The sequence below is a fragment of the Rhynchophorus ferrugineus genome, unplaced genomic scaffold (genome assembly GCF_030347505.1).
Source record: "Rhynchophorus ferrugineus isolate W39M unplaced genomic scaffold, kcgeb_rfMv2 rfM5, whole genome shotgun sequence".
Classification (NCBI taxonomy): Eukaryota; Metazoa; Arthropoda; class Insecta; order Coleoptera; family Curculionidae; genus Rhynchophorus; species Rhynchophorus ferrugineus.
Genome location: NW_027472584.1, coordinates 14,607,040 through 14,631,387, shown reverse-complemented (window position 1 = coordinate 14,631,387; position 24,348 = coordinate 14,607,040). Strand labels below are relative to the sequence as shown.

General features: G+C 29.8%; 2 protein-coding genes and 2 long non-coding RNA genes across 7 annotated transcripts; 2 read left to right on the top strand and 2 right to left on the bottom strand.

The window, feature by feature from the left end:
• Positions 1-1,209: 1,209 nt before the first annotated feature.
• On the bottom strand, positions 1,210-3,539 carry LOC143196934 (uncharacterized). Its single transcript, XM_076404904.1, has 9 exons — positions 3,408-3,539; positions 3,255-3,326; positions 3,047-3,118; positions 2,943-2,981; positions 2,776-2,850; positions 2,642-2,716; positions 2,409-2,486; positions 2,248-2,352; positions 1,210-2,182 (listed from the first exon to the last, which is right to left on the bottom strand). The coding sequence occupies exons 1-9, from the start codon at positions 3,497-3,499 to the stop codon at positions 2,029-2,031; spliced, it is 762 nt and encodes a 253-aa protein (XP_076261019.1). The 5' UTR covers positions 3,500-3,539; the 3' UTR covers positions 1,210-2,028.
• On the bottom strand, positions 3,463-10,931 carry LOC143196933 (phosphatidylinositol-3,5-bisphosphate 3-phosphatase MTMR14). Of its 3 annotated transcripts, none has more exons than XM_076404901.1 (12): positions 10,790-10,931; positions 9,190-9,343; positions 8,913-9,136; positions 8,530-8,859; positions 8,198-8,477; positions 7,883-8,145; positions 7,755-7,826; positions 7,519-7,680; positions 7,289-7,438; positions 4,452-4,523; positions 4,216-4,395; positions 3,463-4,157 (listed from the first exon to the last, which is right to left on the bottom strand). In XM_076404901.1, exons 1-12 carry the CDS (start codon positions 10,864-10,866, stop codon positions 3,977-3,979), a joined length of 2,145 nt encoding a protein of 714 aa, XP_076261016.1. In that variant the 5' UTR covers positions 10,867-10,931; the 3' UTR covers positions 3,463-3,976. The 3 variants fall into 3 exon arrangements, with proteins under 3 accessions (XP_076261016.1, XP_076261017.1, XP_076261018.1); XM_076404902.1 differs by lacking the exon at positions 10,790-10,931 and adding an exon at positions 9,745-9,918; XM_076404903.1 differs by lacking the exon at positions 10,790-10,931 and adding an exon at positions 9,541-9,702.
• A 1,104-nt stretch (positions 10,932-12,035) lies between these two features.
• On the top strand, positions 12,036-12,418 carry LOC143196935 (uncharacterized). 2 transcript variants are annotated; one of them, XR_013005889.1, is made up of 2 exons: positions 12,036-12,177; positions 12,233-12,418. It is a non-coding gene; the product is annotated as an uncharacterized LOC143196935 (long non-coding RNA). The 2 variants fall into 2 exon arrangements; XR_013005888.1 differs by having other exon boundaries at positions 12,037-12,177; positions 12,227-12,418.
• Positions 12,419-21,747: 9,329 nt separating this feature from the next.
• LOC143196932 (uncharacterized) lies at positions 21,748-21,995 on the top strand. Its single transcript, XR_013005887.1, has 2 exons — positions 21,748-21,851; positions 21,905-21,995. It is a non-coding gene; the product is annotated as an uncharacterized LOC143196932 (long non-coding RNA).
• The last annotated feature ends 2,353 nt before the right edge of the window (positions 21,996-24,348 follow it).

Here is a 24,348-nt window from a genome sequence, read left to right as displayed (position 1 = left end):
CCCCCGTTGAACTTTTTAGGCCCAGTCCAGATAAACCTATAGTTGGTAAAAGGAAACTTTAAAATATATATAAAAGAAAAACTATGTGATTTGTTCCAATATTTCAAAAAGAAGCTTGAAAAAAAATAGTATGACATCCACAATAAGGATTACCTTTCTGTGGCCCTTATGTTCTACACACTTTTTCAATAAGGGCGAATGATGTTAAAGAATAAAATAAGCTGTTTCGGGTATGAACAAAATTACTTTTTATTTGAAAAGTCCACCGTATACTTGAATTGATTAATTTTCAATAACTTTTAATAACCATAATAATCATGTTGTCTTATTAACATAGGGCTGCAGCTTCAGGAAACCTCACAAGAAAAAGTAAAGCATAATCAAATAGCACTATCTTGATGCTCAATTTCGTCTTTCCAAGAGATAACCAGACACTTAAATCATTAATACGGAACAAATTAAATTTGAGCCACAATAAATCCGTTAAAATATATTTTATTAGTACGCCATACAAATTTTAGTTAGTTAACTTCGGCTTGTCGCACATTAATGCCGAAAACTGTGGTTGGGGGTCTACGTAACCAGTAGGTTCAGCCCAGATAAATCCTGTTGGTAAAAAGGGCATTCAAATATCTTTAAAGATATAACAGTTCTTTAATACATAAACTGTAGATATTAAGTCATTAACATGTACGTTTGAATTAGCATTGTTCTATTAATTATTATATTATATATTTAACAGGCATTATATATTAATGTCATGTATTTAAAAAATTCTCCTACTTTAACGCATTAAAGATAATTAGTCTCGAGTTTTCATATGGTTCCCCTTTGACGCTACCCTTTTCAACTCATTCATGACTGGCATCTTTTCCTATAAGGTTGTCTTCGAGCAACACCGCTCATATTCAGAAACATCTCATCCTGTTCACATCCTTTCTTACAATTTTTATCCTATCTCATAGCATTGTACACTTTACATATCACAGGCTAATTTTGCTCACAGGAATCTGAAATTACTTTCTTAAAAGAAGGTGCAAGTTCTCTAAGCCTCTTATCAAAATACAACCATCTCATCGTCCTTTAATATAAAAAACCATGAAGGAGAGCTTACATCTGCAACTTCCATCAAATTTTGTGCTAGTCTATTTTTTACGAAGTATTTTTAAATCGTTATATTGAATATTGTTAAGTGTAATAAAATAAAACAATTATATCAAAACTCAAACATTTATATAAAAATCAAACATTATATTAAAAATATGTTGAGTGCCCAAAGGAGGAACATATTTTGTACATTACTTAAAATTATTATTTGTATTCAACTACATAACTATAACAAACACTTAGAATATTGTACGTAACATGCTTAAAATATTGAAAAATAATGAGATCACAAACGATCATAAAACCCCTTATGCAAATGTATGAAACATGTGCCATTAGTAAAAATAACATAATAATAGACTTTATATGAAACACGGCAAAGCATATTATGATTAAATATTATCTATTATTAAAAGATTATAATTATTTGTAAAACAAGACTATAATAAGCTAATATAAAAATAACTAGTTAGGAGCCAAGTTATTTTTTTATATGATTACTGTTCCATCAATTATTCTGAGTATATTAAGGGAAAATACTTTGCAACTTTAAGGTTTTACAAAATTAGGGTTAAAGTTAACTACTTTAACATTAATGATGATTATTAAAAGAAAACACAAACTTCAGAAAAAGGATTATAAAATAAGTGTGATGTCAAAGGCTATTTTTAGGAGATCTGAAACAATCATTTAACGATCTGAGACCAAAACCATTTGCAGAAAGGGCTGTATAATTAAAATTAATAATAAACATTAAATTAACTTATGAAAACATGAGTTATTTCATACTGTCAAATGGTAATACATCTTTACCAACTTAAACAAGTAGAAATCTAGGAACTAACAGAAATTTTAACAATAAGAATTCCGAAAAACAAAACTTACATTAATCTATTAAATAACTTTGGTTTTTGGAATGTTTTAGTTATTAGAGCCAGTATTTCCTAATAGGTTTGATATATAATAAACTAGATCTTCAATAATACCTTTGGATGGATTAACTATTTGGTCTTTAACAGTTTTATTGTAACATGACATAAATAGTGTACTAACTTTCTCCAATTTTTGTTGACGCCTGTAAAAATAAAACAGTATGTAATATTGATATAGTATAGTTCATTTTACAGATATGTTACTAACAGCGTTGTAATATATTTTTCCTTAACATTATCTGTAGATGACGGATCAGGATTACTTTGAACAGGATTACTTGAAATCAAATTTGGTGGTATATCCTCGTAATAACTAAAATATATATATATATTAAAAATTCATTCCTTTTTTTTAAATAGCTTATATACTCTTTCATGGCATCAGCTATCAAATTTATGATTCTGATGTCAACTTCTTCATTATCTTCTTCATCAGCTATTTTGCACCTAAAATAAATTATTTGTTATATCTCAATACCCATCTTAATTTAAAAATTTATGATTCTTAAAAATTATAACCAGAAGAATTTTCTTAAAAATCAAAAAGCGTTTAAAAATAAATAACAAAAATTGTATTAACGGAATTTAATTATGGCACTTACATTGGTAATATTAATTCTCTCTCATCTTGAACATCACCTTCTTTGTTTACAGTCAATTTTGTATCAGTTCCACCACTAACATTATAGAAAAAAATTGTAAACTGAAATTTTAAATAAAATATATAGTAATATACCTGGTATTATTAGGTAGAACACTCTTCACTACTTCATTGTCCTTCGTTATATAGTCTTCAACAATTGGTAGTAGTCTAAAAATAGTAATATTCTCATGAAAATATGGTATTGGATACTTAATCAATATATATTGGACAATAATTGAATTTCAATAAAAAATACTTACGATGTATTTGTATCTACCTCACATATTTCGTCTATGTCACTAAAGAATAAATAAAATCAAATGTTATTTAGTTAACTAAATGTTAGTGATATGAGATTAAATACCCAATAGCATCGGCAACTACATTTATAACTTCAACATCCTCAGCAAAGTACTCTTCATCAAACACTAGAGATCTAAAATAAATTACATTTTTACTAAAAATATACAACATATACTGAACTCAAGATCTATTAAATCAAATGTTAAGATAAATTAATAGAAAGTACAAAAAACAAGTAAGATATATAATAAACTTTTTCAAAGTTATACCTAGTTACATATGGTTCAGTTGAATTCCCATCTGTTGGTACCCATGGTGGAGAAACTGATTCAATGTTTAACCTAAAACGTATTATTCTATATATCTATGTAGTATGTATGTATGTAGTTAATTAGACTTAAAAAACTAATTCAGGAACTTACATGAAAACGTGATGATGGACAAACTGGTAATAGGATGTAGTTTTCCATATACAGATTAGCAAATAAATAATGCTTTTATTTCGTTCATTCATTAAAATGTGAATATAATACGGGCAAAAATCGGTGACATATATGTGGAAAAATGTCGACAGATTTCTGCTAATATCAAAAATAATTTCAAAATTCGTCTCACGATAACAATAACATTCATAAAACAGCTACAATGATCAATGAAACAGTTACAAGTTTCCAGAGTCAAAATGAGAAATGTGATAAATAATGTTGATGATGGCAAAGTTGCAATGTTTTTAGTAGTACCAATGTTTTCAATTGCAAATGATTTGTATATACAACATAAATATTTAATACTGTTTTAGAAACTTGTTAACAACTATATAAAATGGTATGTATGTATTTGGCAGTATAATAGACCATAGGTAATTAATTACCCTTTTGGTCTAGTCAGTTTTTTTAATTTTTTTTTAATATAAACAAGATCAATAGTAATAATGATAAAAACAGTCAGTCGAACGGTAATAACAACATTAAAGTAAAATTAAGTAAAATGTTTATTGTTGTGGGGTAGAATTTTGTTGGTCAGTCACGTTGCTGGAGCTTGTTAATAAGCTTGATATATATAAAACTAGATCCTCAACAATGCCCTTTTGAGGTCCATATGAATCCATTTTAACAGTTTTCTGATAAGAAGACATGAATATTGTCCTAACTCTTTCCAATCTGAATTGACGACTGTATAAAACAACAGTAACAATATAAAGGTCTACTTCATATAAAAAGTAATACTCACCATGGCTTAACACCTTGATCTTGTTCCACACTTCCACATTCATTAATCAATACCCAGTTTCCACTAACATTACTAGATGTGCTTCCTGTACTAGAACTGCGTTGGCGACTGCATGGTGATCCTATCGTAACAGGTGATGTTTTGGAACCAGTTAAATTTGTTGAACACTTCATAGTTGTTCTAAAGATAATAAAAATAATTACAATTTTTAAAAATAAAGAATAGATTCTACCTACCCCATGGCATCAGCTAACAGACCAGTTATTTTAGACTCGCTGGCTGCCACTTCTTGTTCATTAATTTCCAATCTGAAATAAATTACATGTGATAATCTATGAACGAATATAAAGTTTGAAGAACCCTGGAAATTTGTATTCATTAAGGGATAACATATATAGAAGAAGAAAGAAGGAACGCAAGAAGAATAGAAGAAAGAAGGAAGGCAAATATAGAATTTAAGACACATAGAGTACAAGAGTATTAAAAATCCGATAGATTCATTAAATATTAAATTCCACACAGAACTAACTAATAACAAGGATCTATACCTTCTCACATTATCCATTTTAGTATGTTCCAATTTAGTATTTGAATTATCACATGATTCTTTATACCTAAAACATATACTATAACATATCAAGTTTTTTTGACAATTAAAACAATAAACAACACCAACAATATAAAAAAAGAATGTGCTTCAGAAGCTGAAGACATCAGAAGAATTACTAAGTACCGTGAATCAAACTGAAATTTATATAAAATGAGTTATTGTTTATAAAGCCATGTTGCGGTTTTTTTTCAGAATATTTCGTATTTTCTGTTGTGTAGTTTATTAAAAATATTTATGCGGAAATGTTACAAACTAAATGGCAGAACATACCTTAAAATGTCAAGATCATTACATGGGATCTGAACAGCAGGTCTTTTAAATTTCTCAGTATAAGCATTAGATGTATCAACATGTTTTGCTACAACATTTTTTGCTGATTCACTAGATATTTCCACAGGGTTTCCATCTGATAACTGATTAGAAATATCTTTAATTTTATGAATTACAGAAGTGCTTGGCTCTAAATTCTTAATAGGTGATACATTCTCGTGAAACTCGATGTTATACTCAAGGAGTTTTAAATCTTCAGTTCCATATTTTCCTGATGAATCAGTAGGTGATTTCGAAGACTCAGATTCTGAAGATTCACTAGATATTTCAATACGTTTTTCATGTGATGCCTGCATAGATATATTTTTAATGCTATCCGAAACGGGAATATCTGGACCTACAGTCTTAGTAGGTGAAATTTTCTCTAATTCGATGTTACACTTGAGGAGTTTTAAATCTTCAATTCCATATCTTCCTGATGAATCAATGGATGATTTAGAAGACTCAGATTCCGACGATTCACTAGATATTTCAATACGGTTTTGATTTAATGACTGAGTAGAAATATTTTTAATGTTATCACAAACGGGAATACCTGGCCCTACCTTCTTAAGAGGTGAAATATTCGCTAATTCGATATTATACCCAAGGCGTTTTAACTGTTCAATATCATATCTTCCTGGGGTATCATTGGACGATTCAGAAGACTCAGAATCCGAAGATTCACTAGATATTTCAATAGGTTCTTCATTTGAAGACTGAGTAGAAATATATTTAGTGTGAACACATGGGTATACATATTTAATAGGCGCAACATCTCCGATGACGATGTTAAAGTTACGAAACCTGAAATCCTCAATCCTTCCCTCTGAGTAATCAGTGGATGATTGAGAGGGAGTATCATTATAGGGATTAATATATATTTGAATAGGCCCTTCAATTGAATTTAATATGCGTCTGGCGTTGTCGCTAAAAGCGTTAGGTGGGAGTAAATATTCGATAGATGGATTAATGTGTTCACTAGTCACATCATAATTTTCAAATGCTCTATATGTTGTTGAAGCATTTGAGATTCCAGTCGGCTGTACATCTAATGACTGATTAGAAATACTTTGAGATTCCATAGAACAAGAAGCATATGACTCTGTGAAATTCGTATTAGGTAAAGTATTTCCAAAGCCGGTGCTAGTCCCAAAATGTTTAAAACCTCTAATTCCATAATACCTCTCGAAATAGTTAGCGAAAGATTCTTCAATCATATTTAATTGTTCATTATTGTCATATTCGTTAGTTCGATCTTCATCTGATGACTCGCTGGATATTTCTATTACGGCTGAATTTAGATTCGACGCAGTAATTTTAGCCGTAGCATAATCATCATCTGATGACTCGCTAGAAATTTCAATAATTTCTTCTGAATAACAGTTATTACTTTTGTTTTTATCCAGATCTTCAGGTGTGTCTTCTATTAAAATAATATCATCTGATATTTGACGAGTACATTCAGTAAACTGTGGTAATTGTGCGTCTAAAATATTACAGTTTTGGCCTTGGATAGCGAAATCGTCCTCTTGAGATATTTTACTCGGTAAGTCAACAGTTTTTTCAGAAATAACTGAAGAGCTATGTGGTGAACCACACACACTAACAGAAAATGTCATCTGTTTACTTGGGGGTTGTTCATCTGACATATTTTCATTTAATACTTGTTTATGAGAACTGATGGTTGTTTCCAACAAATTAGAAACATGATCTTGTTCTTGAACATTTGAAGGTTCAGGTGATAATTTTCTTGAATATTTCCGTGGGGGATCATCCAACACTGATTCCTCCGACGATCTCTTGAAATTATTAGTAACTGGGGCTTTTAACGAACACGAATTTTCACACCAATTATCTTCCTCTGGCAATGTATCTTCAAGAACTTCAAGAGATGATGATGATGATAAAGCAGATGATATATTTCCACTAGAATTACATACTCTACAACATTATATTATATTAATGTTAGAAGGAATCAAAGGAAATGAATAGTCCTATATGACGATGAAACCAACAGTTAAGTGAAAGATGAGATATTTTGAGAAAATTTTGGCAATAGGTTTATAGTTTACTAATATTATAATGATTTTTGATAATTTGAATTATGAAATAGAATCATAAGGAAAGAATAGGTAAAATATATTACTTTACCTTGTAACACAAGTCGTTTTCTCTTGTTCCTTAGATTCACCGCCATTAGATGCTGGGGAACAATCACTAGCTGTGGTAGTCTGGTTTTCAAATGTTAGTGCTTCAATTGTTTTGGACATTCCAGACCCATTTCTTAATTTATTACTAGGACTAGAAATGTTTATACCGTTACATAAAATAAACATGTTCAAAATTTATTTCAGATATTTTCAAAGGTCTATATTACATACCTAGCTATAGGGCTTGACTTAACTGAGCCAGTCGTTACTTTTTCAGAGGATAATTGTGGAGGACTATCATTATCCTGAACCATTGATTCATCATAGTTAGTATAAATTGGACTGCCATTAACATTACTATCAGAGGTACCGGTAGACAACTTATCTCTGCAACTAGTATCAAAAGGTTGTTAAGATGAATCATTAACATATATGTATATTATCATGATAGATAAATTATAACATACTCTACTTCTTCCAAAGGACAGGGGTTGGTGGCCGAATTAGCTGATTCTTCGGAAACACGCTTCTTGGATGGCCTAAATTAGAGTAATATTTAGAGAACTGTTAATAAATATGAACCATAAGAACCTACTTGCCACTGTATTCATCTCCTATGATATATTTGAGCATTTCGAAACAAAATGCCATTATTTCTTCATTTTTGGCCATTCTATTTGATAAATGATGTCCAAACAGATACCAATCATAGGTTAGAGTAAGATACAGAATTTCATATTCGCTTAAGGTGTCGTGTACCAACCCATCGGCCCACAAAGATAAGCGAAGCAGCGAGATAAACAATGGCGTTCTATCCCACCCACTGATACAGTGAAGTAACAAGCCACAATTATCATCCTGAAATTATATTGGTATTACCTCATAGTTATAATTAGTTAACGGGAATCACCTGAAGCCGCTTAATGATATACTTTAAGTAATTTTGAGTCATATATACCAAATCCCAATATTTATAACGTTCCCAGGAAATATTCATGCAATTTTGGAAATCATCATTTGGAATTGTTAATTCTGCATCATTGGATGGATCACTCCAATCATAAAAAAGACTTTCTGGTTTTAATAAGTTGTTATGGAAATTGACAAAAAATTCACAGCCTGGGTACGGTAGGCTCATAAGTCGAAAATCTTTGTAACGTTCACGGTCAACTTTCTCTGAGGCACTTACACTAAAATAATAATTTGATGGCAATCACTTGAACAAATTAATTAAATACTTACTATAAGCCATGTTTAACTTTACGTCTCTCCACCATGATGTCAACTATATTAAAGACATTTAAAGCTTTCAGTAGCTTCATATCATCGTTACGTACAGTATCACAGTACTTGGGCAGTTTGCTTTCATATTGGCCAGCATCAGCTGAAGGTAGCTCAGGGCCAGATTCTTCACTTGGCCACAAAAATTCTAGTAGAGCCTTAAGAAACTCCGTCCCATTGAAAGAATAATTTCCTCTGTAACAAATTTCTGGCACGGAAGCTAATGTTGCTGACCGGCAAATATGTTGACCATTAAACAAGATCACAGGTACAGGAAACCTTTGCCTACACCTAAAATATATAGATTTTTAGGAAAAATGTTGATAACATAACTGAAAATTAACCTTGCAAATTTGGCTTTTTCACATAATTTTAACAATTCACTTGAATCTAGTAACGGAGTTTCATTTTCCTCGTTTTCATAAATAGTTGTGACATGGCGACTAGATTCCATTATAGGAATAATATTTGGATATTGAAATGATAAATTACCAGATTCGTTAGGTAGTTTAATTACTTTGTAGTCCTTCTCCATAAGGAAAATTACTGCATCAATATAAGGATTTTTCTGAAATAATAAGACAGAAATAAAAACGTTTTAAAGCTATTAAACTGTTTTACCTTGTTTTCTTTATCAGCATGGTAGGTAGTGGCGACGAAGGTAGACAGTACATCACAGATAGTAGCTTCGTTAAAAGCAGTTATGGCACTTTCAGGTTCACCCATTGTAATAAGTTTTAATAAAACAATGTAACTAATTTTTGGCACACCAAAGCTACAATAAAGATATTAATTATATTAGTCGCACAAAATATAAAATATAACACTCTTTTCAATAAAAAGCAAAATTAAAATATAAACTGACTGATCAGCACAAAAATTATCAAGAAATGAAAGCTTGCAAAAATGTTTACATATACTGTAAATTAAGTTAGGTTATTTATTATAACAACTGTATTTTATTTTACTCACTTGATGCAAAACAATGAAAAAAGTATTAATATTTAAAAACTTCTTAGAGAAAACTTAATATTTTAAAATAGGAATTTGAATAAGCTACTTCATGGCAAAATCTTTTTAAGACATTTTGTTATAGGTTATGTTCGGTTGACATTTTCGATTCGAACTGAATATAATCATTTAATCAAAAGACGCATTGTTTTTACTTTAACTTACCTATGAAAATGTAATATAAATTCAGGAAGCTAATTTAACAAATCACAGAACAACAAATAAATACAATTAATTCGCCGGCAGATTCTGCACAAAAATAATACAAATAATTTAAAATATTTTGGAATAGTATTTTATATTCATATTGCAAAAAGCGCTAGCAACTATCCTTGTTTCGAGCGTCAGGTTTATAAGGCAGAAGAAAAGGATAGAGAAAAAGATGTCGTTGTTGCTATGCCAGTAATTCCTGATACTTTCTTATAATTTAAAAAACAGTTAAAATTTAAATATTGTATTTAAAATATTTAAATTTGATTCGATATATATATATATATATATATATATATATATATATATATATATATATATATATATATATATATATATATATATATATATATATATATATATATATATATATATATATATATATATATATATATATATATATATATATATATATATATATATATTAATAATTTTAAAATTATCTGATTTAAGATTAATTCTATTAGCTATTAAAATTAAGATATAATATAAATCATTTTTTACCATTGTTTATTACATATGAAGTATGATAGGTTTTTACTTTTAAAAAAATATATAGTTATATTACCTACAGCTTAAAACACGCACACAACACTAAATATTTAAAATGACAATTTCATGACTTACAAACGTTCTTTTGTTTTAACCATTTTGATGATCTGAAAACTGGATTTAATTTTAAAACGTTTAGGTAGTAGGTTATACATATTTCAGGATCCTATGTAATATGAATTAATTATTTTCTCTATTCTAATCACAATAATTTATTTCAATTTAAATGCAATGTAGGTGATGTATAAAGTTCAGTAAGACTGGGGTGTTAATATATAATCGAATTATGAATGTTCTTTTTTTAAGATAATTTAAAGCTTTCTTTTAAACCAACGAGGGTTTATTTGGACTGGATCTACAATTTGACGTGGGCTTCGAACCACGGTAATCCTACCGACTGGCGATCGATTAACATAGAAGAAATCATCCCAGAATCATCCGGTCTTACCTAGCCTGGTTATTGGTGTGGCTGGGAGCATTTTCCTTGTCGCATTTTGCACTCTTGCCTAGGATAATCACAAACATAAATTTACAACCATGCCTCAGCAGGATTCGAACCTGCGACTACCGCAACAGTTGGAGGACCGTCATATCGCCTTTACCACTGCGCCAACCAAGGCGGCTATTATTGTGTTATACGCTTGGGATAGTAGGAAGGATTTAGTATAAAAAACAGTCCACTATACATATACAATGTGATGCGCCATACCCATAAAAAGGCACAAAGATAAGAATATGTAGCGTCACCGATTGACCGACAGAAATTTCGTATAAATATTAGGCATCTCAGTATAATGAGCAATATTTTGGCTGAAATTAAGGGTCCCAGATAGCCTTTTGCATATTGGATGAACATTGTGCGACTTTTTGCCATGGACTGAGTATTCAAGTGTTTATGTTAAATTCGAATGGTTCAACGAGTGAGATGTCTAGAAATAGACGTTGTCTATGACCATTAGTGTCGTTTTATATTGCCGTTCGATGAGTCGTCTCTTCTTTCCCTAAACAAAATAGTTCTCTAATAAAATAATAGTATTTATGTTCGAAACCCTCTTTCATTTTATAACTGGCTCAGTCGATACGATTCCAGAGAGATCATAAGGCTGTTTTCTTTTAAATTCATTCAATTAACCGAAATCAAGTTAAATATCAAGGAGAAAAGACTGTGGATAAAGAAAATATCGACAATAAAACAAATACCATGTGATAATCACAATAACTTCCAATTAGTGTTTTTGTTGAGGTATATTCTTATAATGGAAAAATGTTTAAAAGATAAAAAATCCTTGAATCCTACCGCAGTGTCATCTACCACATAAACACGAACGCACAATTTAATCATAATAGGTCCCTACATTTATGAAGAGTTCAGTAAAGGTGGTTTATTTTCTATTATCTCTCGGTTCGCGGTGATAGAAATCAATTCGTGGGGCGTTCAGTTCTTCTCGGAAAGTTTCGGTCTTCAAAACCATTTGCCGGTTTTCATCGTTTGGTTGGGAACCCTGTATTCTTCTGTTTATAACTACACTTGTCAAAATGGCATGCCAAAATAAAATGTCTAGTGAATCATTTTTCGACGGTACGTGTAGTGTTCTTTTACTGAAAAGCGACGAACATATATTCTCAAAATACAAGGAGAAATATTCATTAACTTCCATTCTTCCACTCTCATGACTCCATTACAAAAAGCCAGTATCATAGAAAAAAGCCAATATCAAATATCTGGTTTCTTGTACAGCAAATAGTTCTACTATGGGCCACACTTCACTACGTTAAGGATAACCGACACATATTTGATTGAACAATGTGATTTTATCAAGTTTTAAAGCTTGGCATGTGTGTATTATTGCAAACAGAAGTTTCAAATATTTTGAACAAAACTTAGTTACAGACAACATACAAACCCAAATATTGTCATTGAAGTCAAATAAAGTAAAAGAAACTAAGTGGAGATCTAGTTTAAAAATTCATGGGAGAACTTAATGTTTTAAAGCATGTCTAAACCTAGATTTTGTAAAGTACTTGATGAAGTATAGCAATTGCAAGGCTATTATTAAAATGAACTTCAAAATTACAATTTGTGCATTTTATTTACGAAAATATCACAAGGTAATTTGATAAAATGGTAGATACACTGTATATAAACTTTTTCATTCCAGAGGTGCTAAAAGAATCCATCATCAACTGTATATAATTTAAACATCTTTTTGTGTTGTAGTTACTATCAACTATGTAAAATGAAAATTTTAGTAGCCCTGTCAAATACATTTGCATCTGTATTTTCAATTTTTTTGCCATCGATGCAATTTTTATTTGTCTTAAAAAATATAGGGCACTTTAAATAATACTACTCTCATAGTTCCCATCTAGCGACAGTACTTTCTAATTTTCTTGCCAAGTGTTATACTAGCATATTTATTTAATTTAAATTAAAAGATAAATGTTCTACCATTTTATGGTTAGCGCGTCTGGAATACTCACTCACTAAAAAAGTTCTAGTATTCTTTTTAGAATTACTATATTATTTACACAGTACGGTACACTATCTACAAATCGATTCCCGGCAAATTAAAGTTATTTGCCTTAACAAATTTCAGGTCAAATTTTTCGTTTAACACTTCTTTCCGTTGGTAGCATAAAACCAATTTTTTACATGAAAAATATAAGATAAATAATCCAAACAAAACCGCGTTGAAAAGTTCAAATGTTGGAATGCGGAAAGGAGGAATGGAAACTGAGAAGTGTCTGAGTTAACAAGGCGAATTTTAAAATTTTACGTTTTTATTTCTGATGAAATAATAAGTAAACCTACTTTTAATTCTAAAATAAATGTATTCTTAAAAATCAATCTCTCATAAGTTAAATATATGATTTATGTCGATAAAAGAGCCAAAGTAGAAAAGAAGAACGGCTGGTAGAGGGCGCTGTAATTTGTATCCAGGCTAGGGGTGTTGGCCTCAGAAAAAATATCGTTTTCGATACTTTTTAGAAAATATCTATATATCGTAGAAAAAATACAAATAGCGAAATATTAGCCTAAAAAGATATATATTTCTAAAAATAGTGATTTTTTTGATATGATATGATTGATATCTGATATAATTTTAGAGGTTTATTAGAAATTATATTTAATTCATTTAACGATAAATCGATATTTTTTCTGCGTCCCTAATCCAGGCTGTTTAAAAATATAAAAAATACCAGTTATCAAATAAAGCATCTGTTTATCTGTTTTGTTCCAAAGCTACAAGTGGTGTTATTAATTCCGTCCAGTCCTAAATCATAAGTGATTCGTAACAGGTTATGGGCCCAGATTTCACGGTATAAATGGGAAGAAATAGGTGCTGAGGACGGAGATTGCAGGGGAAATAAGTAGATGTAGGAAGAAGGCTGTATGTAACACATGGCGGAATTAAGTTATAGGGTACTAGAGCACTTAAGGATCAATGAAATACCAGAAAACTAAATACATGGGATCCAAAGTTATCGGTAGGAAACAAAAACATTGAAACCATTGGAAGAGAGTTTTTAATTTACAAGGACCAGAGAAGTACTGAAAACTAGACACAGAGGCTCCAACGGAGTAGCAATTAGGATAAAAAGATATTGACAAAGACATAAAACCAAATTGACAATCGAATCATATTTTTAAATGAAACAACAGATAAAGATATCTATATCAGTAAATCAAAGGGTTTAATAACTGAAATAAGATCAACTGTTCAAGGAATTCAGTGGAAGATTGTAACACCAGTTTGAAAAAAATATTAACATTAGCAAAAGTGGAGAAAAAATTAACAAGTGTCTATACAGAATATTAAAATGCAGTCTTATATAATTTTAATTAGTGGTGAGATCATATCTAAATGGACCAATTTAATACCCCAATTGAAGTCAACGTTAATATTAATGATAGTGAAGAAATAATTAAAGATGTACCATTTAGAATATATTTAGATAGACCAACAAAACGCGTATGGAAACTTACTAAGATACTTCAGTGGTACGAAGGTCCATGGAGTGGTCTATAATGTAAGGTGATAGTGGACTTGAAGTAGCAAGTTACGAAGACTGGGATGATAACCAACTGGGTAAAGTTTTAATGGATTCATACTATTTTATAAAGGCAACCCAGTGGCATTGAATAAATTCATTCGAAGGCAAATACATACGTATGTTTGGCAACTTAACAACAAACTAAATAATCGATATTAAAAGTTTTGACGGCTATTTCAATGATTCTTCAAAGTTTTTTTTTAAGTGTTCAAAGAGAGAATTATGTCTAAATAAAATCTAAAGTTACGTTTGTTTATAAAGTTAATTAGATTAAATTGTTTGAAACATTTAAATTGAGATGGGCTGTTAAATATATGATTTATGTTGGTTTAAGAGTCAATGTAAAAATGAACAACTGGTAAAGGGCGCTGTAATTTGTATGGAAGCTGCTCAAAAAAGTATAAAAATGGTGTTATTAATTTCGTCCCGTCTTGAATCATAAATAATTTGTAACATGATTTTTTTATAAATCAATATTCTTGTTATTCTTTATTACAGACTATTGGCTATGCAAAGTGGCGGACTTGTTCATATAATAAATTAGTATAAATATGTATATTATAAACAATATTGTTTAATAACATCAAAAACCGATTTTAAATAAATTTTTATGGAGCATAAATATTTTTTTATAATCAATAATTAATTCTATAAATCTTACCTATAGCTAATGGACACACACGCCACTGTGAAGCTTCAAACTAATAATTAATTCAACACATTCTTTTGTTTTAGTAGTCTTGATGATTAGATAAATTTTGAAATATATGGTAGGTTCAAAATAACAGTCAACTCACCATGTCGAATGTATTGTCTTTCGCAATATGTAAATTCGCTTCAAAATCAAATCATATATTCCTTCTCATTTTGCTTTAATTAAAAAGAGATACAATGCTGTTTGATACATTCGAACATGTAACCTAATCTTAGTAGGAATTTTTTAATAGAGAAATATAAGATAAAAAATCCAAATGAAATGGAAGCACGCTAAAAAGTTGAAGCGCTGGAATGCGGAAAGGGCGAATAGAAACTGATTGGTGTTTGAGTTAAGATGGCAAATTTTATGTTTTTATTTCTGGTGAAATAATAAGTAAACCTACTTTTAATTCTAAAATAAATGTATTTTTAAAAATCTATGATATATTATTATTATGAATCAATATTTTTGTTATTTTTTATTAAAGACATCTAGCCTATTGGATTTTCAAAATGGCGCACATGTAGAAATATTAAATTAATATAAATATATATATTATAAACAATATTGTTTAATAACATGCTAATCCGACTTTATATATACATATATATGTAGTATAAATATCTTTTATAATTAAAAATTAATTATATAAATCTTACCTACAGCTAATGGACACACACGCTCTGATGAAGCTTCAAACTGACAATTAATTCAACACACTCTTTTGTTTTAGCAATCTTGATTAGCTTTGTTTTGAAATATATAGTATATTCAAAATAATAGTCAATTCAGGATGTAGAATGTGTTGCCTATCGCAATTTGAAAATTCGTTTTAACATCATTTAATATTTTCCTTCCCATTTAATTTTAGTTAGAAGGAGATACAATGCTGTAAATGCATGCAAGATAAATAAACCTAATATAATCCAAGCCCGCTTAAAAGTTCAAACGTTGGAATGCGAAAAGGACGCATGCAAACTGGTTGGTGTATTGAGTTATCATGGCGAATTTTAAAATTTTATATTTTTATTTCTGTTAAAATAATAAGGAAAGATACTTTTAATTTTATAATAAGTGAATATTTAAAAATTTATAAATATGTTAAATAAATGATTTATGTCAATATAAGAGCCACTGTAGTAAATAATAATGTTGGGAACAATCCCTTGAAATCGACTGTTTAGTAATTGGCGATTTTTTACTATCGACTGTTTCAGTCGCTATTTTTGATTCGACTGTTTTTACTAATGACTGTTTTCAGTCGCTATTTTCGGTCCGACTGATTTTATTACTATTTACTATCGACTGTTTCAGCCGTTTACTTTTTCTTACTATTTTCGGTTCTACTAGTTCATTCGACTAATGCCTCAAATTTATGCTTATATAGATTTATATGTAATATGCGGTTTTATGTTTTTTTTTGTACTTTGCTTGTGAATAACTATATATTTTTAATTAATCTAGCAGCACTTTGGAACGCTAGTTTTCGAGGGCAAAAAATAAAATTGTAAATGATCAATAGTAAGATACTTTTGATTGGCATAATAGGTAATACTTTGGGCTGGTATAATAGGTAATACTTTTTTGATTAACTTTCAGGATTTTTGTCCAAGCCTTTTGTTTGTCAAAACTTTTTTCCTAAAATCTTGAAAACTAAAATTAGGTTCCAAAGGTGTCAGAAATTGCATCGATTCCAAAAGGTTTGAAGAAGTTTTTTACACTAGCAGTTAAATTTCTTTTTAAAATATTAACGGTAGAGGTGAATAATGTATATTAAATATTTGTAATAAATACATTTTCTGATAGGAAAATTCTACTAGTCAACAATTCATTTTAATGGCTATTAAGAAGAGCACGACAGTTTTATTTGTTGACGAATGGACTATCTTAACAGAATGTGTTCAACTTTTAAAGCCCATTGAAATAATGACAACCGAGTTATCTGGTGAAATATCCTACGAGGTTTAATTATACCGTTAATAAGAGTACTGCAACATTCCATCAAATCCAAGATTTTAACAAGTGGATGGGGGAAATAATTACAAAATTTTTTATTGGATGTCATCAATAAAAGACTGGCAATTTTAGAAATGAACACGATATGCGGGAAATCCACCTTTTTGGATTCTAGATTTAAAAAAGCAGGATTTGGTATTGTAAATAATGTTGAGGCGACACAAAAAGTTATCACAAAAGAGATATCATCCATTCTAACTTCAAAATATACAAATATAGTTCCTCAACTCGAAATTCAAGACACAACTACTGACCAAGAATGTATTGACATCTGGAGATATTTTGATAAAATAAATGGCTAGAATGGAAGAAGTAATTACTCCAGGTACTGCAGTAACTTTACAGATTAAGCAGTATTTGGAAATGCCATTGATTGGGCCTTTAGAAAACCCATTGGATTTTTACTACTTATTGGACACTATCTGTATTATATCAGTTACACGTAAAATATTCCTCTATACCCGCAACATTTGTCCCCTCGGAAAGAATTTTTCAAAATCTCGACAAATAATTAACGATCGAAGAAATCGCCTCACGGGAGAAAAGTTGAACATGATTATAGCCCCGAACAGTAATTTGAAAATATTTCCGTTCAAAAATAAATGAAATTTTTATTTAAAAAGGATCTGGTAGTTATTGTACGATCATTTTTAAGTTCATCATGGATTAGATTTTCCAATGATTAGGTACACGTTTACATTTTATTTAGTAGTTATGATTGTTGAACATCTTTAGTTTTTAAGTTTTATTTAAGTTGTATTGTACTATTTATATTCATTATACTGAGTTATTTAAAAATAGCAATTAATATATTAAAACACAATAAAGCATTTGCGGTGTTATTATTCCTTTCCTTTTTACAAATCCACAGAACATTCAGTATAAAAGTAATCCTAATTCCTTTAAAATTATATTATTTATTACAGTTTAATAGAAATTAGTAATTTTTTTCCCTTTCTTTTTTAAAGTTTAGAATATTTGGTGAACAGTTTGGATATATTGTAGAATATTAACACATTTAAAATTTACTGCTCTAAGCATTTATCTCTGTCCTTTCCTATCTCACATTTTATACAGTCAAGAATTTCAACGCTATTCTTTGGCTATCGACTGTTTTTACTGTTTTCAGTCGATAGTTCCCAACGCTAGTAACAAAGAAGACGAACCACTAGAGCACCCTGTAATTTGTATTGAAGCTGTTTAAAAAACGTATAAGAACAGAGTGTTCATAAGTGTTTTTTTTAATTCCCTCCCGCCCCGAATCAGAAGTGATTCGTAACAGGTTATGGACCCAGATTTCGGGGTGTAATTGGGAAGAAGCAGGGTGCTGAGGATAGAGATTGCAGGGGAATGGAATTTACGTAAATTTCGAGTTCTGTAAAGTATATATACAAGTAGGAAGAAGGGTTATGGAGCACTCAAGGATCAGTGAAACGACAGAAAGGCACAAACATTGAAACCAATGGAGCAGAGTTTTTAATTTGCAAGGACCAGAGAAGTACTGAAAACTAGAAACATAGGCTCCAACAGAATAGCAGTTAGGATAAAAAGCCATTGACAAAGACATAAACCCAATTGACATTCGAATCATATTTTTAAATGAAACAATAGATAAAGATATCTATATCAGTAAATCAAAGGGTTTAATAACTGAAACAAGCTACTAACAGTTCAATCAATCATTGTTTGGCTATGCTGTATGTGAGAAATTGACCAAAATGTTGGCACATAATATTTAATGAAGTGATGAACAAGTTATGGTTTGAGAGATCACAAGACTATTGCTTGTTTACAAAAAAGTAGTAATTATTTGGTAATATTCAATACTGACGCGTTAATAACAGGACCTGTATGTGTTTTGTAAACATCTGTGTGAAATATTTAAGGTTAGGAAGATCCTAGAAGTGAAAATAATTTCTTGGAATAATAATAGAGGAGGTAGAAGAGAGATTAAAGATTCATCAAAAACACATAACTTAATGACTGCTCATGGAATTCAGTGGAAGATCGTAACACCAGTTGAAATTAATATTAACATCAGCAAAAGTGGAGAAATAATTAACAAGTGTCTATACAGAATATTAAAATGCAGTCTTATATAATTTTCGTTAGTTATGAGATTATATCTAAAAGGACCAATATGATACTCCAATGGAAGTCAACGTTAATATTGATGATAGCGAAGAAATAATTAAAGATATACCATTTAGAATATATTTAGATAGACCAACAAAAGGCGCATGGAAACTTACTAGGATACTTCAGTGCTACAAAGGTCCATGGAGTGATCTATAATCTAAGGCGATAATGGACTTGAAGTAGCAAGTTACAAAGACTGGGGTAATAACCAACTGCGTAAAGTTTAATGGATTCATACTATTTTATAAAGGCAACCCAGTGGCATGGGATAAATTCATTCGAAGGCAAATACATACGTATGTTTGACAGCCTAAGAACAAACTAAATAATCAGTATTAAAAGTGGACACTGTTTTGACTGCTATTTCAATGATTGTTCAAAGTTTTTTTTAAGTGTTCAAAGAGAGAATTATGTCTAAATAAAATCTAAAGTTACGTTTATTTATAAAGTTAATTAGATTAAATTGTTAGAAACATTTAAATTAAGATGGGGTGTTAAATATATGATTTATGTCGGTTTAAGAGCCAATGTAGAAAAGAACAACTATTAATGGCCGCTGTAATTTATATGGAAGCTGCTCAAAAATGTATAAAAGGCCAGTGATATAAATAAAATATCTCTTGTTCCAAAACCATAAATGGTGTTATTAATTACGTCCCGTCTTGATTTTATTATAAATCAATATTCTTGTTATTATTTTTTACAGACTATTGGCTATTCAAAATGGCGGACTTGTTCATATAATAAATTAGTATAAATATATATGGAGCAAACATATTTTTTTATAATTAATAATTAATTATATAAATCTTACCTACAGCTAATAGACACACACGCCACTATGAAACTTCCAACTAATAATTAATTCAACACACTCTTTTGTTTTAGTAGTCCTGATACTTAGATAAGTTTTGCAATATATGGTCGATTCAAAATAACAGTCAACTCACCATGTGGAATGTATTGTCTATCACAATTTGTATATTCGATTCAAAATCAGATAATATATTCCTTCTCATTTTGCTTTCATTAAAAAGAGATACAATGCTGTTTGATACATTCAAACATGTAACCTAATCTTAGTAGGAATTTTTTAATAGAGAAATATAAGATAAATAATCCAAATAAAATGGAAGCACGCTAAAAAGTTCAAGCGCTGGAATGCGGAAAGGGCGAATAGAAACTGATTGGTGTTTGAGTTAAGATGGCAAATTTTATGTTTTTATTTCTGGTGAAATAATAAGTAAACCTACTTTTAATTCTAAAATAAATGTATTTTTAAAAAACTATGATATATTATTATTATGAATCAATATTTTTGTTATTTTTTATTAAAGACATCTACCCTATTGGATTTTCAAAATGGCGCACATGTAGAAATATTAAATTAATATAAATATATATATTATAAACAATATTTTTTAATAACATGCTAATCCGACTTTATATATACATATATATGTAGTATAAATATCTTTTATAATTAAAAATTAATTATATAAATCTTACCTACAGTTAATGGACACACACGCTCTGATGAAGCTTCAAACTGACAATTAATTCAACACACTCTTTTGTTTTAGCAATCTTGATTAGCTTTGTTTTGAAATATATAGTATATTCAAAATAATAGTCAATTCAGGATGTAGAATGTGTTGCCTATCGCAATTTGAAAATTCGTTTTAACATCATTTAATATTTTCCTTCCCATTTAATTTTAGTTAGAAGGAGATACAATGCTGTAAATGCATGCAAGATAAATAAACCTAATATAATCCAAGCGCGCTTAAAAGTTCAAACGTTGGAATGCGAAAAGGACGCATGCAAACTGGTTGGTGTATTGAGTTATCATGGCGAATTTTAAAATTTTATATTTTTATTTCTGTTAAAATAATAAGGAAAGATACTTTTAATTTTATAATAAGTGAATATTTAAAAATTTATAAATATGTTAAATAAATGATTTATGTCAATATAAGAGCCACTGTAGTAAATAATAATGTTGGGAACAATCCCTTGAAATCGACTGTTTAGTAATTGGCGATTTTTTACTATCGACTGTTTCAGTCGCTATTTTTGATTCGACTGTTTTTACTAATGACTGTTTTCAGTCGCTATTTTCGGTCCGACTGATTTTATTACTATTTACTATCGACTGTTTCAGCCGTTTACTTTTTCTTACTATTTTCGGTTCTACTAGTTCATTCGACTAATGCCCCAAATTTATGCTTATATAGATTTATATGTAATATGCGATTTTATGTTTTTTTTGTACTTTGCTTGTGAATAACTATATATTTTTAATTAATCTAGCAGCACTTTGGAACGCTAGTTTTCGAGGGCAAAAAATAAAATTGTAAATGATCAATAGTAAGATACTTTTGATTGGCATAATAGGTAATACTTTGGGCTGATATAATAGGTAATACTTTTTTGATTAACTTTCAGGATTTTTGTCCAAGCCTTTTGTTTGTCAAAACTTTTTTCCTAAAATCTTGAAAACTAAAATTAGGTTCCAAAGGTGTCAGAAATTGCATCGATTCCAAAAGGTTTGAAGAATTTTTTTACAGTAGCAGTTAAATTTCTTTTTAAAATATTAACGGTAGAGGTGAATAATGTATATTAAATATTTGTAATAGATACATTTTCTGATAGGAAAATTCTACTAGTCAACAATTCATTTTAATGGCTATTAAGAAGAGCACGACAGTTTTATTTGTTGACGAATGGACTATCTTAACAGAATGTGTTCAACTTTTAAAGCCCATTGAAATAATGACAACCGAGTTATCTGGTGAAATATCCTACGAGGTTTAATTATACCGTTAATAAGAGTACTGCAACATTCCATCAAATCCAAGATTTTAACAAGTGGATGGGGGAAATAACTACAAAATTTTTTATTGGATGTCATCAATAAAAGACTGGCAATTTTAGAAATGAACACGATATGCGGGAAATCCACCTTTTTGGATTCTAGATTTAAAAAAGCAGGATTTGGTATGGTAAATAATGCTGAGGCGACACAAAAAGTTATCACAAAAGAGATATCATCCATTCTAACTTCAAAATATACAAATATAGTTCCTCAACTCAAAATTCAAGACACAACTACTGACCAAGAATGTATTGACATCTGGAGATATTTTGATAAAATAAATGGCTAGAATGGAAGAAGTAATTATTCCAGGTACTGCAGCAACTTTACAGATTAAGCAGTATTTGGAAATGCCATTGATTGGGCCTTTAGAAAACCCATTGGATTTTTACTACTTATTGGACACTATCTGTATTATATCAGTTACACGTAAAATATTCCTCTATACCCGCAACATCTGTCCCCTCGGAAAGAATTTTTCAAAATCTCGACAAATAATTAACGATCGAAGAAATCGCCTCACGGGAGAAAAGTTGAACATGATTATAGCCCCGAACAGTAATTTGAAAATATTTCCGTTCAAAAATAAATGAAATTTTTATTTAAAAAGGATCTGGTAGTTATTGTACGATCATTTTTAAGTTCATCATGGATTAGATTTTCCAATGATTAGGTACACGTTTACATTTTATTTAGTAGTTATGATTGTTGAACATCTTTAGTTTTTAAGTTTTATTTAAGTTGTATTGTACTATTTATATTCATTATACTGAGTTATTTAAAAATAGCAATTAATATATTAAAACACAATAAAGCATTTGCGGTGTTATTATTCCTTTCCTTTTTACAAATCCACAGAACATTCAGTATAAAAGTAATCCTAATTCCTTTAAAATTATATTATTTATTACAGTTTAATAGAAATTAGTAATTTTTTTCCCTTTCTTTTTTAAAGTTTAGAATATTTGGTGAACAGTTTGGATATATTGTAGAATATTAACACATTTAAAATTTACTGCTCTAAGCATTTATCTCTGTCCTTTCCTATCTCACATTTTATACAGTCAAGAATTTCAACGCTATTCTTTGGCTATCGACTGTTTTTACTGTTTTCAGTCGATAGTTCCCAACGCTAGTAACAAAGAAGACGAACCACTAAAGCACCCTGTAATTTGTATTGAAGCTGTTTAAAAAACGTATTAAAACAGAGATGTAAATAAAGGGTCTTTGTTCATAAGTGTTTTTTTTAATTCCGTCCCGCCCCGAATCATAAGTGATTCGTAACAGGTTATGGGCCCAGATTTCGGGGTGTAAATGGGAAGAAGCAGGGTGCTGAGGATAGAGATTGCAGGGGAATGGAATTTACGTAAATTTCGAGTTCTGTAAAGTATATATACAAGTAGGAAGAAGGGTGGATGCAATAGATTGCGGAATTAAGTTATGGAGCACTCAAGGATCAGTGAAACGACAGAAAGGCACGAACATTGAAACCAATGGAGCAGAGTTTTTAATTTGCAAGGACCAGAGAAGTACTGAAAACTAGAAACATAGGCTCCAACAGAGTAGCAGTTAGGATAAAAAGCCATTGACAAAGACATAAACCCAATTGACATTCGAATCATATTTTTAAATGAAACAATAGATAAAGATATCTATATCAGTAAATCAAAGGGTTTAATAACTGAAACAAGCTACTAACAGTTCAATCAATCATTGTTTGGCTATGCTGTATGTGAGAAATTGACCAAAATGTTGGCACATAATATTTAATGAAGTGATGAACAAGTTATGGTTTGAGAGATCACAAGACTATTGCTTGTTTACAAAAAGGTAGTAATTATTTGGTAATATTCAATACTGACGCGTTAATAACAGGACCTGTATGTGTTTTGTAAACATCTGTGTGAAATATTTAAGGTTAGGAAGATCCTAGAAGTGAAAATAATTTCTTGGAATAATAATAGAGGAGGTAGAAGAGAGATTAAAGATTCATCAAAAACACATAACTTAACGACTGCTCATGGAATTCAGTGGAAGATCGTAACACCAGTTGAAATTAATATTAACATCAGCAAAAGTGGAGAAATAATTAACAAGTGTCTATACAGAATATTAAAATGCAGTCTTATATAATTTTCGTTAGTTATGAGATTATATCTAAAAGGACCAATATGATACTCCAATGGAAGTCAACGTTAATATTGATGATAGCGAAGAAATA